The 18835-nt window shown below is 43.9% G+C and overlaps 1 protein-coding gene across 10 annotated transcripts in view; it reads left to right on the forward strand.

Annotated features, from left to right (window-relative positions):
- Window positions 1-18835, forward strand: part of LOC120898456 — a 52184-nt gene that overhangs the window by 19476 nt on the left and 13873 nt on the right. For all 10 annotated transcript variants that reach the window (XM_040304331.1, XM_040304329.1, XM_040304336.1 and 7 more), the window contains 7 exons: window positions 7928-8083; window positions 8281-8454; window positions 8748-8991; window positions 10815-11034; window positions 13412-13547; window positions 17709-17993; window positions 18069-18793. In XM_040304331.1, the coding sequence (XP_040160265.1) occupies window positions 7963-8083; window positions 8281-8454; window positions 8748-8991; window positions 10815-11034; window positions 13412-13547; window positions 17709-17993; window positions 18069-18793 (1905 nt within the window). In that variant the 5' untranslated portion in view covers window positions 7928-7962. The remainder of the gene's footprint in view (window positions 1-7927; window positions 8084-8280; window positions 8455-8747; window positions 8992-10814; window positions 11035-13411; window positions 13548-17708; window positions 17994-18068; window positions 18794-18835) is intronic.

The following is an 18835-nucleotide window of genomic DNA, read 5'->3' on the forward strand; positions in this document are numbered from 1 at the left end:
GATGCCGATTGATGCAAAACGTGTCTCCATTGATACACGGGTCCGCCCGGTCCGGACACGATATTATGATCAACTCGTGTCAACGAAACGGACTACGAAACCGGCACTTCGCATGCATGCATTTATATTTAATTTTCCTTCCCGCCAACTGGCAAGGTTCTCAAACTAGGGAAGGCATAATCTCATCATCATCCTCATCATCATGAGGTTCTGCCCATTCTGGGTGTTCAGTGTCGTGCGAGAAGTCCTTATGCTCTTTCCGTACCAGCAAGCCAACACGAAGACACGAGGACGTCGTGTCAGTTCGGATGTTCCCTGTCTCTCGAACGACCTGCACCGGTCAATCGACTGTCTGCCTAATCCCATGCCAGAACACCAGGAAGCTAAGACTACCGAGTGTCTAAAGTCATTTGCAAGAAGAATTTAGTGGCGCTTGCCATACAAGGGTCGACGCAATGCGGAATAAATATGTAAAGAATACAAGTACAATGGTGGTCGCCTGAATGCTACCATATTTCACCACTGAGCTGAAACCTTTGGAGTAACTATCACGCTCCGACACAAGCCGCCCCTGCCTTTGCTTGGTTGGTGAATGCATTTTCAAGAGCAGAAAATATAGAATCATCTCCCCAGCATTACCTTTAACGGCTACAACGTGCGTTTGGGCTGTCTCATCCCACCCGGAAGCTGGACCTGGCCGTACCGTTCGCTTTTGTGAGTAAAAATCTCAACCCCCATCCCTTAGCAGGCCATTAAGGCACGGCAACCGTGTCCAAAGAGCTTTTGAAATATGCTACCCCTTTGCGTTCGGACAGTTGACGTTTTTCGCTGTGCCGGAAGAGGGGGATTGGAGTGCAGGAGTACAAAAAATGCAACCCTGGCACACACAAAGAACTACGGGAAACTATGAACCCTGCCCGGGACCGTCGTGTGGTCAAGCCCGGACGTGCCGTCCATGCTGAAATTCCTGCCATCCCGGAGCTGACAAACTGACTGACCGACAACAACACACCGACCGGCGTGACGTTGCACTGCTGCTGCTGTTCGCAACCATACGGGTGGGGAAGCAAACAACGCCACATAACCTTTGAGGGAAATTTATCTGTGTATGTGTGTGTGCTTTCCCGGTGTTTTGTTTGAAACCACCGGCTGTGGACGATGGCACACTTCACCGGGCCAGACAGGAGCACGTCAGTCGGTGACCCGACAGAGGTCTGACTTGCGTTGGGATCTAATGTATCACTTACACAGCGCTGACCGGCGGACATTAGTCGTAATATAATAATTCACGTACGATTCTGTCTTTCTTCGCTGCGTTCCGAGAATGAGATAGAGTGAAAGAGAAAGGGAAATAGAGGTCAACATTTGCTCGGAATGCCAAAGATGTGCATTTTTATGTGCCGAGGAGAAGTGGTTACATTGTTTTGGGAAGTGATTTGCAATGCTCTTTTGTTAATTTAAAGTTTTAGCCTTTTTTAGTATTAGGACGATTTTCACAAGATTGTTTTAACATTTATAAACTTTACAATAATTATTTTCTTAATTTTAACATTTTAGTTTTTATTCCTGCATTCAATATTACTCTTAGTTTTGCTTGTTTTGCTATGCAATGTAATGATTTTTTATCCTAGACTGAACTTCCTAGACGGAATTGTTTACTCTTTAGGGTGTATTTTTTTAGAATTGTACCATCAACTATTGTTTTTCTACTAGATGATCACTCGTACAATGGAAATGTGTAATAACACGAAAACATCCCTTGGAAAAATACCTTTCAACAAGGTTTGTGAGAGGTTAAGGCAAGAAGGAAGTCAAAACTCGCATATTTTTGTGTTTCGTAATTTATGGATAATCCATGACTGCTTTACCCTGAACGTGTTAGTCAGCTCTGTTAATTGGAACTCGGTTCATTTGAGTTTCTAGCCCATAATGGGCATACGCCTCTTATCATGGGAACAAAACGAATGGCCCAAAAGTAGAGCCAGGGTAAATGTACCAGTATTGGGCAGGTTAGTGCAGCAGTTTCATTAACTCCCATTTTCGGCAGTTTGGTCCTATTGTCGGCAGGCTGTGCTGCTTTTTTCGGCTACGCGAATACGGGTCGGTAAATGTTTTAATCAATGCCAATAGGCAGACAAAAATGTTTTAAAACAATTTTACACTCTTACTCTCCTAAGATTAGTGTTGAAAAGTACTTAAATTATTAATTTTATATTGCCCATTTTGGGCATTTTGCTGGCAATTTTTAGATACACTTTGATGTGAGTTACAAACAAAGTAGGCGTTGAAGAAAAGAGACAGTCTTGCGGCTATAGAGTACTGGCTGACAAATTATTATTTTTCTCTCAAGTTATTGAATTATTTACAGTGAAATTGGTGATATTTGATAGAAGAAAAGTGGTTTTGTGTGTCGACATACGCATTGTAGTGTTCTAATCAAGTTTTAAATGAATATTCAACAAAATCAAAAGTGTATTATTGTTTCAAGTTTCGGCAAGAGCCCACAGCATTGATCTGTCAAAAATCAACATTTACCGTGTACCAATTTTCGGCAGCATTTAAAGTGAATAATTACTTGTTTTTAGTGATTTTCAAATTCCCAGCGGACTAGTATAAAATCTGCAACCATAGAATCTTTCATAAAAACCACACTTTCATTGTTTAAGTGCTCTGGTTCTGTTAATAATGAAACCTGCCGAACTATTGGCTGGCAGCAAATCTGCCGAAACATGTTGAACTCTGCACATTTTGATTGATACTAGTTAAAATGGCCCGGTAACAGGGCTACACAACGTTCATCGGAGGGCATATAAGAATTACACTTCAATTACCCATTTTGTTTTTGGATCCTTTGTGAAAGATTTTTTTCTGTGTGCTTATATTATTTATATAGCCGGTCTCGTAGTACAGTCGTTAACTCGTACGACTTAACAACATGCCCGTCATGGGTTCAATTGCCAAATAGACCGCGCCGCCATACGTAGGACTGACTATCCTGCTATGGGGGGGAATCAATTAGTCACTGAAAGCCAAGCCCGCAAGTGGGTACAGGCAGGCCTTGACCGACATTGGTTGTTGAGCCAAAGAAGAAGAAGAAGATATTATTTATCAACTTAACATTTATTGCAGTATATTGATTTATGATTTCTTAATTTTCTTTTAATAAATATTTTATTAACTAATAAATTGTGGATCTTGTACCCCTTGAAATAGATAATTTATGTATCAAAATTCACAATGTTTGCGATAAATTTACGTAACCTTTCGGATCAGATGTTCCAGGTATTATAAAGTCCCGTGGTATCTTGGCATATGCCTTACCGAACCCCGGGTATGTCTCATGCCGTATGTCGTATGACTCTCGCCGATGCAGAGCAGAAATTCTACGAACTCTTTCCGTTCTTCACCAAGGCCTGGGCTGTCTGCACACGCATGTTTTCCCGCAAATGCAATACCCTAAATTTGCAATACCCTAAATTAAAATATTTCGGCTGCGGATAAGACGCATTGTCGAAAATCTGGCAGTATCTGCACAAAGTCGTCTAAATGCAGCATGGTCGGAAATATCGTTAGCGCCTTCCGCGGCGTCATTTCGCACAGATACTAATCAATGATTCGCAGCGCTTTGAGGTTCTCGAAAGCTCGCAGTATCTGATTCTGTTCGGAGTCTTCGATGGTGTACTGATCTTGATTTTGCGAGGGTAAATCTTCACAAAAGTGGTTCACGTTTGCGTTCTACAATAAGAGAGGATAATGCGACATTTCCTCCACCAATATAAGGGCAAATAGGTGACGCAGATGATTGAACATTTGAAATGAGATTGCTGCCTGTAGAGTCTTGGATATTTTGGTGTCGTCCTGCAGCAATCCAGACATCAACAGTACACCATGCGGCCAAAAACGATCAGCCAATCAGTCTGGCGGTGGCCCGCGATCCACTTGTTACCCGTACCAATATAACACGGAAGCTGCGGCAATTAATTTTAAGCTTAACTGTACTTTTTGAATCTTTATGCTGTTTAGATCACTTCATAAATATTACACAATTTCACATACGTGAGGGCGATATTCTGTCTGTTCGTTTGACGAAAACATCCTTGTCGTCTTTCGTCCAACGCCTACATCGATGAATCGCTATATCGGTGTAAAGTGTGCAAGAAAACCAACACGGTACAAACATCATCCAAGCTATCCGCATCTACCATCAACTCACTAACCAACTTCGTCTCACTATAGGAGTGAAAAAGTAACGCTCTATAGTGAGAGATTGAAAATGAGAACCTTTTTGTAAAATTTGTTATAGGATTTTGTAAAAATATGCAAGGAAATGATGTGAAACTTCGTATATCAATCACTAATAAGCATATCTTTATTTAAAAAATATGCGTTGGCAAAATTTTCGACGTGTTTTTGCGTAATTACACGCTTTTAGTTACCCTGCCGAAAACAGGTACACTGCCGAATACTGGTACAGTTACCCTTCATCTTTTTTTTTTTTTAAATAAAACAATTAACTCAATAACGATGTCAAAAAGCTACTTTAATGTTTGATTATTGTTTTAATGTTTTGCTCTTTCGAACTGCAAAAAAATACCTCAAAACTGCCCAACCAAAACGTTCTACAGCCAAGATGAAAAGTCGCACTGGCACAGGTCGGTAAGCCGATTCGCAGGTTCCTCCGGCAGACCTGACCCCGTTCCTTATCTTATCGCCCCCCCCCCACAAACACGTTCTACACGTACAGCGTCGTCCGCGCGTACACCGCAGTCGTTGGCCGGGGCAGCGCACCGCAGTATTACGGCATCGTAAAAACCGTGCTCATTAATGACACCATCCGCACGCCTCGCCGCACTGGCACCGCTCGTGGCCGTTGTTTGTGCATCAAACAAACAAACAGCGCAACGAAAGTAAACTAAAATACCACTCGACCGATGCCCGCTAATTACCGCCGGCCGATTCAAACAGGTTGTGCAGGATGAAACTTTCCGCAAAACTCGGCTTGCTTTGTGGGGCAGCTGCGTCGCGGGCGCTCGCTATTTGCCGCCTGTTTTTTTTTTCTGCACATTTTTACAACTGTCCCACCACCGGAAGGGGTGCTTATTTTATAATCTTTTACAGCAAAGTTGCGTTATGCTGTTGACAAACACGGTTGAATGCAGGTTTACGGGAGCTGGCGCCACTTTTCGAAAAGTTTTGCTTTTAGGGTGTTCTGAGCGTGAAATAAAGTGGACGATAAAAGTCAATTCCAAACAAATATTAGCGGGAGCTGTGCAACGTTTCGGCGAAAAAGTTATTGCTTGGATAAATCTTACAAACAACTTTTCGTCAAGTCAGAAATGAATCTCACAACAATGTAGGTCAACGCTGCTATTTTCCACCAGTATCGTTGTTTTTTATTATTAACATTTCCTTTTCCTCTAATTCAAAAAACCATTCTACGTCGTCACGAACCTAAGCCAAGCGAGAGTGTGTTAATTTATCGACTTGTTGTTTTATAAATAATACATCCCTGATCCGTAGCCACCGATTCGCTTGCCGTTAAATATTAGATCGAAAAAGCAACGGTGTAAATTATTTCCCCATTTTCACCGACACCATGCCCCGCCAACACAAAGAGATCGGCATCGGCAAACAAAGCAAGTGCGGCAATTCATTACCAGCATCCCGGGAATTGATTCCCGGAACAAGGCGAAAACAATTGCACCAGGCTTCAACGGACTCGTGTTCCCTTGTTACCACGGTTCACCTTGCCTACCCATTGCGCGCGGTAAATCCTGTGCGTGATATGGTTCGGCGTTCGGTTCGGCACGTCACGCTTATCCTCTTTAATCTTTTTCCAACACACACACACACCCACGTGCACCCACTCCAACACTTAGTCGAAAGTAATGAGCTTACCTAATAACTGAAGTGGCGTGGCGTGGCGCTTTCGTCCTTGGCAGGCGTAGGGTAAGGGAAGATTTATGAGATTTTCTCTCTCCCACAGCAGTCGCGCAAACCCAAACCCCAGACCGTGATGCGATGCTTTCCGACCGACCCAAAAACCCGCTACACACCCGCGTGGGTGTGTGTGTGTAAGCAAGTACTCTTTACCAGCGAAGAAGATGTCCCATCACCGTGGTGATGGTGAGCAAATTATGGAAACATTAGCATGACATTCCTGGCTCCTTTCGCACCGTCGAGTACTGGGCGCCTCCATCAAGGAAAAAAAAAGATCCACATTATAGATATTTTTAGACCATGCGTGATTCTTTGCTTTCGCCGCTATCGTGCAGTATCAGCGGTGTGATAGTAAATTAGCCAATTTGAGTGTGGAAATTATACGCTCACGATCAAAGTGCTTCCCGGCCGGCGGCACATGGCGGAGCGTGCGAAAACCGATGACAGCACGCACTATTCTGTTAGGGACCTTTAATTTAATGGAAAACAGGCGGTAAAGTAGGTGATAGAAAAATCAATACCTTTTTGAGCCCGCTGTTGGGGAGAAGCGATTGATAAGGATAATTATGTTGATGAAGCATATTTTTCAAAGCTCTTCTAGACGTCGATTACAATATTCTTTGCTGCTTAGTGGATGGAGTTTTCGACAGTTAAAAACGTTGTAAAATAACAAAGTGATTGATTTTTTCAGTAACAATATTTACAGTAATATAATAATTTTCAGTTAAACATAAATAAATTTGTACGTAACAGTTATCTGTGAGAAATTTAAAACAAATTCATCAATTTATTGACAGCTTTAAACTATTAAAATCAAGATCGTCGTATCTACGATTCGTCGTAACTCGAGCGGGGTTGTATCTCGGTAGGTCTCCTGTAATAGCTAAGTTTAACACAACCCATTTTTTCAATGGGTTTCAATGTTTAACACAACCCATTAGTATTCAAGTATTTTGTCCTAAATATTTCAATGAAAATTAAACAGAAACGATTCAAAGCAGAAATAAATGTTTTGTACAAAATATTTGATGCTAGCAAAGAATCAGCCAAGATATCATAAATAACCTAACATTGTTTAGGAGAGGAGAGTATATACTAATGTTTAGTAATTCGGTACAGGTAGTACGGTGCCAATTATTTTTATTAATTTTTTTTACATAAGACGAATGTTTTCGAACTATTTTTTAAAACTGCTTAAAGCTTAAAATAATTGTAAAATTCCGATATCACTATCAGTTAGTTATTACAATAGAGTCCACGGGAAAAAATGTCTTTTTGTCAAAGCCTTACAATAAAGCTTTTTTCATTTGAATATCTTATTGTTACTAATTATTTCTGGTAAAACATTGCCGAGGTTTTTAAAACATATTTGAATCATTTCAATTCACAGTTTTCAATGAGTTCAATGTTAATTTGAGCTATTCGCCACAGTTTTGAAATCAAAATTGTTAGGACGAAGTCAATAAAGAATGAGTCAATTCAAAAATATTTCGCAAAACAACAATGGAGAATTAGGGAAAACCTGGTATTTTGATCATTATAGAAAATTGTTAACCAATATTCGAAATCATTGATCAACGTCAAGTAAAATCAATACTAATTTACACCAAAACTTAATTGTGACACTGTGAAGCCTATTTCAGTACCTAAAACACGCACGCATACCTTTGTGAAGCCTTTTGAAAAACGAATTTACACGGTTTTTACGCCATCACAGTTACCTACCAGAAGCACCATAAACACACGTGCGGCTGTGATAATCTTGCACAGACATTTGCACCACCGCAGCTCACCTTTGTGCTGGCCATTACTTTGCCGCCAGACCCTCCCCGAAAAGCTCAAAACCCGCCTCAACCATAACCATAATTTGTATCCCGTACGGGTCTCTCTTTAGCACTTTCGATCCGTTCGCTCATTCTCGAGGTCGTTTTTCCCACGCTAACGGGGTTTTCTGTTTTTCCATCCACCCTCTCCCTCCACCACACAGCAACAGCAGCATCAACAGCTTGCCCCGGTAAAATAATGACCTATCATGCCGCATCAGTATTTCTTACACTTTGCCTCACGCTCGCCACGATCCCGTACGACCGGTGTGTCCTTGCCATACCGACCAACGCCGAGCCACCGAAGGAAATAGTCTACCGTAAGTGTGTGTGTGTGTGTGTGTGTGTGTGTGTGTGTGTGTGTGTGTGTGTGTGTTGTCTGTGTGCAAAAACGAACGACGCTTACCGTACCGTGCACCGTCCGGAAGTCTGAAGATGATATATTTTCTTTTCACTTCCTTCCTTTCTTTCTCTCGCTCTCTCTCTCTCTCTGCCTCTTTTACTTTTGCCCGCGCAGCCAAATGTACCGGACCGGGTGAGCCGGGTCAGTGCCAAACGTTCGACTATCGGTACCGGTTCGAGCAGACGATCAACAACTGTACGCAGTTCATCTGGGGCGGCTGCGGTGGCAATCTGCAGAACAATTTCGAAACGTACGAGCAGTGCATGCAGCAGTGTGCTAATGAAACACGTGAGTCAAACCCGATGCCAAGGATTAGAGACCAGCTGCGCTGGGCCCTGACAGCATTCATCATCCGTATTCTCCCACTGTTGCTGCTAACTTCAAAGCATACTTTCACCACAATTTGCAGCTAAAATGATAAGCCAAACAAACGAAACGGCAGCGAACGATAATACTAAAACACAAACCGTATTTCGCCATACGCCCTGCCGAGCCAGAGAGATCGATCCGGTCAGATGATTCTAATTCCTTGTTTCCTTTCTTGTTCTCCCATTCCCCCCGTCCCCCCATCCCTCCAACAGAGACGCCCCAACCGCCCGTCCCGCTAACGACCACGGTCGATCCGTCCTCGACGAGCGTCCGCACCCAGACGCAGGAGGCATGGTCGCTGCACTCGTCCAGCAGCACGCTCGCCCCCGTGCCGGACGAGCTCCGGGGGTCCGAGCTGACGTTCAAGGAGACGGGCTACGAGAAAACGTTCATGTTTGCCAAAAACAACACCTTCATCCAGATGGACGGTGAAACCATCCAGACGTTTCAGCTCAGGTAAATACTAAGCCGACGCCGATGGTATTAGCGCCTCCGGGCGCTCGGCCCTCGGATGCAGCAAAGTTGCCTCGCAACATGGGCGGAGCGGATTACTCTATTGAGTGGTGGGTAAGCCCCTTTGGTAAAATCGAAAGACACAACTATTTCATTATTTTGCCACTCGCTGCCCACGGTTGCGGAGAAGTTTTTGTTAGCAAATGGAGGGGGAAAAAAACGGGGTGCAATATTGGGCACATGGTACAAGTGTAAAAATAACAGATGTCTTGATCAAATGGAACAGGACCAGCAAATTGTTTCTAGGAACGAAAGCAGTTGGCAAACATTTCCTATGTACTACATTAGCTTGCTTCAACTGGTATACGCAGAGATTAACACTGACGGGCTTGTCAAGCGCCTGAAGGTATGCTTAATTGTGATTTTTAGCAATGTTTTTGAAGTATCATTAATAAGAAACTAATTTTATAATTTTCAATAAAAAGAGTTTAGAAACAAACATTAAAATAAATGTATTTACGCTATTTAACAACAAAAGCAATACACACATAGTAGGTTATCTTTGCATCAGACACATTCAAATCTAGAAATAACTTGCTGTTATTAGCAAACGCCTAAATGTATGCAATTTACTACCAAAAAGAAGTTTGTTAAGGTTTGAGCTTTAACTTTTCTAGATGATGAGAAGTTAGCTTACAGAAGTTCCTCAATGATATTTACTTAGCATCTGTTGGAGCGCAATATGTTGTTTTATTTTCTAACTATATTGCATTTACATTTTATAAATGATATGCAGACAGCATTTGTTTTCAATATGTAGCACAGTTAAAAAGAAAAGTTAGCATAGCTTTAGGCGCTTAAAAGAAATTGAAAACAAGGTCCAAAATTGCCCTCTAATTGGCTCCGGATTACATTCATGTACATTTTATATGTGCTGATGAAGGCTGTTGGGTGAGTTATTTGTAATTAATTTACCTAGCTACATTTGCCGTACAAAATCGTGTTTAAAAAATACTATAAATGTTGCTCATATGACCAAATTGACTAATTTCAGACGCTTTCAAAACAGTAGGATTAATGATGCGAAACAAATGCTTCATTTAAAAAGCAAAAGCAAAATGTCTAATGACCTCAAAAGAACTCTCTCCGTTTAATCACATCCCCAGCCCATCCTTAACCTCAACACCATAAACCAATCAACCTTCGGTTAGCTGTCGTTCATCTCGTCTATCCAACGCCTCCCTGGGTCAAAGAGCACAGCACACAGTAAAATCATTCCCCTTTCCCAACGTACCTTCAAGCGTCTGATGCGCTTCACTTTTCATCTCATTAATATATCGATCCAAAATTTCTCGTATCCCCAAGTTCCAAAAACCCACCTGTTACGCGTATGTAAATTTTTCACTCTAAATTGAAGCTCATGTAGTGTCAGTTTAAAAAAAAAACAAGGCTCAACACCCTTCAGGTTTTTCTTTTTTTTCTCGCACTAAACGCTACAAGCCTTCGCTCAGTACAGCCATCTACTTGATCCATGCACCTGACGTTCCTGGTTAAGCATACTCACTCCCTCAATCGCTGTGCTATCAAGAACCAAGGCAAACCACCCAAAAAAAGCACAAACACACACACACATACATACACACCCAATGCCGATCAAATAACACAAAGAGCCTCCGTAGACAGGGGAGCAGTAGATCCGTTCCGTTCAACGGCGGCTGGCCCCAGAAACTCATCCCCTCAGCGATGAGTTGCTCGCTTATGGTGTGCTTAATTAATTTTTGCCCCATTCCTTCCCCGTTTTTTTTTTTTTGTTTCCTACCCGCCAGGCTGTGCCGGGAGATCTCGTTCCAGTTTCGGACGCGGCTGCCGCACGGGCTGCTCGTGTATCACAACGTCAAGACGCCCGCCGGTGTAAAGCTCGATCCGTACGCGCTGTACGTGATCGTGGAGAAGGGCCAGCTGAAGGTGGTGCACGTGTTCGGGAACCACTCGACCAGCGTCACGGTCGGCGAAGGGCTCAACCGGGACGAGTGGCACAGTGTCATGGTAAGTTGCGAACCACAGCACACGATGGTTACGGTTCAAGCGAGGAAAAAACTATATACACATAAGTACCTAGCTATCACACAACTGCTCCATCATCATCATCATTGAGCTCATCTCCTGCATCATCCCATCATCCGGCTAGTCATACACACAGTATCTCTCCGGAAAGGAGCATCCGAATGTACTGCTAACCCCTCCCCATAGAAGGTATGAAGCGGACGGTTGGAACAAATTGGAAGCAAAATGTCCAATCGTCTCTCTGTACCATCCTACCAGCTACTAGCTGGACGGTGGAAGCGATCCGTAAGTGGGTTGTTTTGTCCAGCGCTACCCTGTTCTAATAGATCCTTATCTAATCTCTGTCGAAAAAAACATTCCCACGCACTCTCCTCACTTACTGGTTCTTTGGGAGTCGTCAAAAATTTACCAAACATCGTGTGGGTGGCAAGCAAAGATTGCCGCTACCGGAAAGCACATTCGATACGCTCCGTTTCCGAACTGGATGAGTGGATTTTTGTTCCTTCTTCTACCCCCACCGAATGATGAGTTTTGTGTGCTGCTGCTAGAAGCGGCATCTTTACATCTTGCCCTTGTCACGGAGGTGATAGGAAATCCATCATTCTCTGGGATCCCAGCTACTACACGTGTGTAGAAGCCCACAAAACACTAGCAGGCAGTGGAGCGTAGCAGGACACAACATAATAATTTCCTCCCAAAATGCTCCCAAATACAACCGCAACCAAGCCCGAACGTGCTTTTAATTGGAAGCTTTGCCATAAAGCTTGATTGCATTTGTGCCTTGTGCTGAGCATGTAGCCACCATATGTGGGCTTTCTCTGTGCATTGTTGCGAGCCGTCGAGTGATGAGAAAGTGTGTCAATTTGGCAGTAAATTAAAAGACTTCCATCATGGAGAGCTGCCCTTGACGAGTTGATTTTCAACCCACTCACTCTCATGACAATATACTGAAGCATACGATAAATGTTGCGTTCTTGGAAGGTTGGACTTCTTTGCAGAAAGGAAGAACTACATGCCAGCCAAACCGCAAAAAAGGAACTGGAAAGGTGATAATTAAATTCCGATCTAGTGGCAGGTACATCAGCATCTCTGAAGCATCTTCCTGTTTGACAAAACCACTCCGTTCGAAAATATAGCCCCACACTCTTCCTCTCTCTCTCTCTATCATACACACATATACAAATACACAAAACATCGCAAGGGATGTTCCCAGAATGTACCCTTTGAAGATTGGAGGAACATTAAGGAAAAAAACCTCATCTTCAAACATATAGCAAATGGGTCGGATAGGGAAGGGTTTCGTGCAGCTTCAGGCACCCGCTATCATCCATCCATCATGATATCGACCACGCTACACACGCAGACGTTAAAAGTTGTTTTGCTGTTTACAAGCCATGCTTGCACATCATCCTTCCTGTTTGTGTGCTAGGTAAGAGAGCAAATAGATCCCTCTTTCAGCCGGGCTTGGGGCGGAAGTATCGTACGCACGGGCCGCTTGCCTGCAGACTCACTTGAGACAGGTACAGGTGGCGTACAAGGGCGTGCTTTATGATACGCGCCCTATGTATTTTTGCTATTGAAGAGGCGCTGGAATTGAATGTGGTATAGAGTTGGGAGATGAAGAAGAAAAAAAACCTCCACAGAAACACACAGTTTAAATATCCACGATTGCTGGAAAGGCAGTCACGAAATACAAACGTATCAATATGCGTGTGGGTAGCCGGCAGCTCTAAGACGATGGACAAAAATAGCCCATGACGTCAGAGTGGGTGTCTATTTTCTCGCAATTGCTAAGATTTGTTTTGGTCTGCGTGGGTTGTTAAGATGCATGTTTGCTGCTTAAAGCCTCCGAGAGGGTTTCCAAATCGGTGGCCTTTTTTTTTGTTATTGACTGCAAATTGCATGACTTTAGGCGCTCTGCTGTCCATCGGTAATAGGTCCGCCTGAAGGTATGCAAAGCGCACGCCAGAAGAAGCTTTTTTTCTACAAAATTTCGCACAGACATGCCCCATGTGGTACACCCCATCGATTAGTGGCAATTAAAGCATCATTACAAATTTTCACCATCCTCACCCTTACAATCATTAGCAAGCTTGTCTGTACATTGGTTAACAAATGAGATGGATCGGGGGGTGATGAATATCACACCCGAAAAAGAGCTTCCCCAAGCAATCGCCGATCGGCTAGCTAATGGCACCATAATGATAACGAACCCGTTTCCCTGAAAATCCCTTTCGCAAAACCTCAATCAAATCAACATCACCAGCATCAATCCGCTGGCACCTTCCCGTAATTAGTCTAGTGCTTTTGCCATCTGGCTACAATACATCATTTTTTCCACATCTCTCCTTTGCTTCAGGTACGCATCGATGTGCACGGCGCTCGACTGATAGCTCGCGTCGACAACAACAAGGAGGAGGTGTACCTAAAGGGATTAAATCACGAAACCAATTACGGCGTATCCATCAACCTGATGTCGGTCGTGCTCGTCGGTGGTGAGTAGTTGCGTTGGCGCGCATTATGACGGCGCCTTTCCTTCAAAGTCACTGGAAAATCGCTGCGTCACATCAGAACTGTCTTTAGAATCGGGGGATAGCAAGCGGGGCGGGAGCGAGGGTTGGTTGATTCTGACAGCATTTCCTCAAAAACCGCAAAACCGATCGTTAGGGAAAATCGAGAAGGCTTTCGGTTTCTTTTTGTTCGGTTGGCAGAGACGAGAGCCGTCCTGGAAAGCCAGCTTTGACGTAACCGTAAGAGTCGGGAGAGATTATTTGCCTGCCGCTCGTAGAAGCAGTTTGTTTACTTCACAAACACACACACACACATGACTTCCTTAGTACGTTTCGATATATAGTCTGTACAGTCCTCAGCTTCAAAAGCATCAAATGAATTGGCTTCCGTGGGTAATGTAATCGTTTGCAACGAGCTGAGAAGGAGCGTCTTTCATGGGCTAATGCATGTCAAGTGTACCAATTTCCTCTTGCTGTTCGTTGAATACATTTTAACGATCGTCAAACGGCGCCGTTCGGAAGCGAACGAGGTACAATTGCAAAGCTTTTCCGCAGAACTCGACACGAAAATTAACCGCAATTTCGTAATTGAAGTTTCGTTTTGAGCGTTGCGGGTTGTCTTCTTCTTTTATCTGTCACACACTTAACGAGACAGTATGTTGCTGTAAATTTCATCCAATTCGTGCTGTTTTGTTATGGATTTTTGATTAAAAACATGATTTTTTGGAAAGAAATTAAGTGAAATAAATGTCACAAAACGCCTAAATGTATACTTTCTGCATTACAAAACCACGTTAAATAACGTTTTACCGATTTCACCAACTAAAATCAGAGCAAAATAATGCGGTTCATTAACATTTTCATCATTTCTTGCAGGTTACATTCTCCTGTTAAAGTGGTTCATAATGTTCACTTATGTATGGACTAAATACTTATTCATCATCAATGACATCTGCAAATACTTCTCAAGTCAAATGATTCCTATTGAACAGTTGTAAATGTTGCTTCACCCCCTTACAAAAACTTCAACTTCTAGCCCAAAAACCACTCCTTCAAACAACAATTGATTCAAATGCAAATGAACTAAACACACTCTGTGGGGTCAGAAAACTTGCTCCTTGCTCTTTTACAGCACACTAACTCATCCTGCGAAGTGAAGATTTATGTTCCGGCTTCTCGAAACAATACCGATTGAACACCGCTATGGACAATCGTCTTTCCTTCCAATCTTTCCGCCCTTCCAGTACCGCAGGATTGAATCTTAGTGCGGCCGAAACTGTTACTTATTGTTTATGGCTTCCGATTTCTCACCTCACTCTGGCCGCACGCTACGCCACGCCGTGCCGATACCATACACTGCCACACACCAGCAGTATCCACGGCAGCAGCAGCAGCAGCAGCAGCAGGACCAACTTTTCGATCTGTTCCCCACATGTGTCCATTAAAATTAATTTTCTCAACCCTTTTTCCCTGGTTCTCTGGTGGTGCCAGAGCTAACATCTGGGGCCGGACAGGGCGAACTTTCTCAAGAGATTAGAATAAACTTCCGTTGTTCCAATAAAAACGTCACCAGACCCACAGAGAACGGGAGAGAGCTTACACTTCTGTACGGTTCCTATCGCACCGGTCACATACATCCTCGCTGTTTTGGCTTACTTCCTGCCCCCTCGCTTACCGGGCGAGCCAAACTTCCGATTCCGCTGGCGATTCAATTATCAAGCTGACCTCGTACCATCGGTACGGAAATGCAACGAGCACGTAGCGCGCTTGGAGACACACACGTATACACTTGCATAGAGCACATTGTTCAATATTGTGCTTGGCAACGATTAATTCAAATCATCACACACTCGGTCACGAATTTGGCCAACACACTACACTGTCCGCCCGGTTGATAGCATGATAATAGGCTACCTCTGGGGCCAGCTAGCTTTGGGGACAGTTTAGTCCTGTCATGTTTCTTTGCCGGTAGCCAAAACTTTATCTAGATGCATGAACCTTCCAGAGTTCAATTTGATGCAAATGGAAATATCCTGATGTATTCTTTAAAGAATGTTCTAAATAGATTTAGTATGGATTATTGGATTAATTTGATGTTTTAAATCATTTCGTCAATCTTATTTTGTTGTTTCTTTGATTCCTTAGCAAACAATAATTATAATATTATCTATGAAATCTCTCAAACGTATGATATCTTAAAATACTTTTTAAACAGATGAATGCGCACAAAAACTCCTAAATTTATGCAATTACAACCACATGCGGAGTGTTTTACGCCTGGAAAGAATTCAAATACGCCTGAAAGTATGCAAAATGTTTTAAAATTTATCGTTATTATATACATTTTACCTTGTTTGGAAGAGTTTGTTATGAAAACTACATTTTAACATATATTTCGGCTATTAAATTCAACTGTCAGCGAATCCTTCTATTTTAAAGTATCCCTATAACAAAGCGAATACCGATTATGGAATACTGATTGTAGTTAACCTGGTTTAGAAATATTTATATTCAGAAGGGACGGCTTTGCCGTACTTCTGTGGTTCAGAGATATGTAAGTTTATAAATCATATAGTTCTTGAAAAAAGTACAAAATTGCCGCATCTTTGTAGTTTTATCGTTCTGGAACGTTTTTTAAGTTGAGCGTTTTTTAATGTGTAAAATGAGCAAAAGCATAGAAGTAGTATAAAATTAATACGCAAATATAAGCTTCAACACTCTCCAAAGCACCACTAAGGAATGGAGCATGTTGTCTTTCAACGTTTTGAACTTCATTTTTTATTTCGCCCAAATCGTCGTCCTAGATTCGTTCAAGACAGCCCAATATACCCATTTCCTTCCCTTTAAGTAGAACAATATTTCTATTCCCATTCTTTATCGAGACACAATTCGAAAAGACACCAGCCTTACATCAGCTAAAACCCCCATCTGGAACACTCACTCAGTGCGCCACAGTAGCCGAAAAGCCTTTAGCATGCTCGACAACCTTCATCGGCTCATCCATCTCGGCCGGAACCAGCCGCCACCACCACGGCCCTCCATTCATTTCTTCTCGGTTTACTTCTCGCAATCGGATAAGCCTATCGCAAAGTCGCAAAGGGAGAACCCGGGAACCATCAGAAGCTTGTTGAGGAGTACAAGGGTTTATGTCGCACACTCCATCCACCCACCAAAACATAACCTTGCCATTCCCAAAAACGGGAACACTGTACGGAAAGCTGCCGCCGAGATGGGCGAGAGCCTTTCCCGAGAAAAGGCGCCCTTAATCTTCGATAAGATTGATGGTGACGGTTATGTTGTGTTATGGGTGGCGATGAAAATCATGCGCCAGGGTACATTCTCTCTGTTTCAAGTCCCTACCGGCTCCGTGTCCGGCTGATAGTGTGTGTGTGTGAGTGTGCTGTTTGGTGCAAAAACTTTGTCGACCAATGTCGGCTGGCGGAGCGCACAGAGCAAAACATTGATACGATTTTCACGCCACGCCGAACGATAAATGAGCTGTGATTAGGATATAGGGGAATAGGAACGAAAGCACGCAGCTGGAAATGGAAAGACTTTCCGCCGGCCTTGGCCGTTTGCCACCGCCGCCGCCATGTACAAATGATTTGTGGCTTGTGTAATGATGTGTTTAGGGTGCGCGCTCGTGTGTGAATTGGCAAAAGTGCTTCTTGTCGGCGGCGCAATTGCCTTATTTCGTCCGTACGGTTCCAAACCGATTTGTCAATCGGGGCTTTTTCCGCCCGATTTTAATGCCTAGCCGCTTGGAAGTCGCTTGCATTGGGGGTGAAGCAGGGATTTGAGCAAAACTGGGCCCACATCATGCTCACGAAACGCTCACGAAAGCAAGTGATTTCAGTTTTAAGTGGAAAACGTTAATACTGCTTAAATTCATTAGTGTCTTAGTGTACAAACAAATCACTCAGAATGTTCCCAAGTTCTCAACGCGAATTGATTTCTGCGCTGTGTTCCAATTTGTACGCTCTTCTTCATACACGACACGCAAAGCAGAAATTGAACTTTTGACACACTGATCTATTTATCATCGACGGAGACCTCTCCCCCCTTCCATTACTGTCAAGATAAGTATCTTGAGGTACACTCAAACATGGGACTCATCTTTTTCTTTCTCTCTCTCATGCCCGACAGGACTCAGCTCGGAAGAGAAGCTGCACGGTGTGAAGTACATAATTGAGTCGTTTGTCGGCTGCATCCGGAACGTGGTGCTCAGCTCGGGCAAGGCCGCCTCGGACCTGCTCCCGATAACGCCCCTGATCGCGACCAAGCACGAGAACGTCAAGGAGGGCTGCCGGAACAAGTGCCACTCGCGGCAGAATCTCTGCTTTACCGGGTCGCGCTGCATCAATCACTACTACGACATCTCGTGCGATTGCTTCGGCACCAAGTACGAGGGTGAACACTGCGACATCTACAGTAAGTGTCGGAGCGCGTTCGAAAGCCAATTTCGAAACCACAAAACTAACACAAAACTCATCGCAAACTTTTCAGCCGCAACTGTATTAACGCTGCGAGGTTCGAGCTACGTGTCCTACCGCATCTACGACTGGAAGGATCGGGTGCACTCGCCCATCACCCGCATCAGCATGATGTTCAAGACAAACTACGACGATTCGGCCCTGTTCTACGCGAGTGGCGAATCGCTGAAGCCACAGTACATTGCTGCCTCCATCAAGAACCACTCCGCCTACATTGAGATGGACTTTGGCGATGGGGTTATGAGCGCAACGCTCGGCCAAGACCTAACCCGGCACTACTGGCACAATCTCACCATACTGCACGAACACGACAAGGTGATCGCCATCCTGGACGATCACGTGCGCATCCTGGACCTGCTCGGACCGATCCACAATCTGCTGTTCGATCCGGAAATCTACTTCGGCGGCGGTCCGAACCTGAGCAAGCGGAAGGGCCTTGCCTCGAGCAACAACTTTGTCGGCTCGCTCAAGTACGTCTTCTACAACGACGTGTCGGTGCTGTTCGAGCTGAAGAAGGGCAACCCGAAGGTGCACTATATCGGCGTGCTGCAGGAGGAGTTCTACGAGGCGAACGTGGAGGTGATACCGATCACCTTCTCGTACGCCAAATCCCACATCTGGTGGCCGATGAACAATCCCGACACGCTGTCGCTCAAGTTCGACTTCAAGAGCAGCAAAGCGACCGCCGTCCTCGCGTACAGCGAGGTGAAGACGAGCGAAGGGAACGGATTTTGGGAGGTGAGCTTTCGGGGGCGGAAAGGGAAGGAGCGATAAAATCAA

The sequence above is a fragment of the Anopheles arabiensis genome, chromosome 2, assembly GCF_016920715.1.
Source record: "Anopheles arabiensis isolate DONGOLA chromosome 2, AaraD3, whole genome shotgun sequence".
NCBI lineage: Eukaryota > Metazoa > Arthropoda > Insecta > Diptera > Culicidae > Anopheles > Anopheles arabiensis.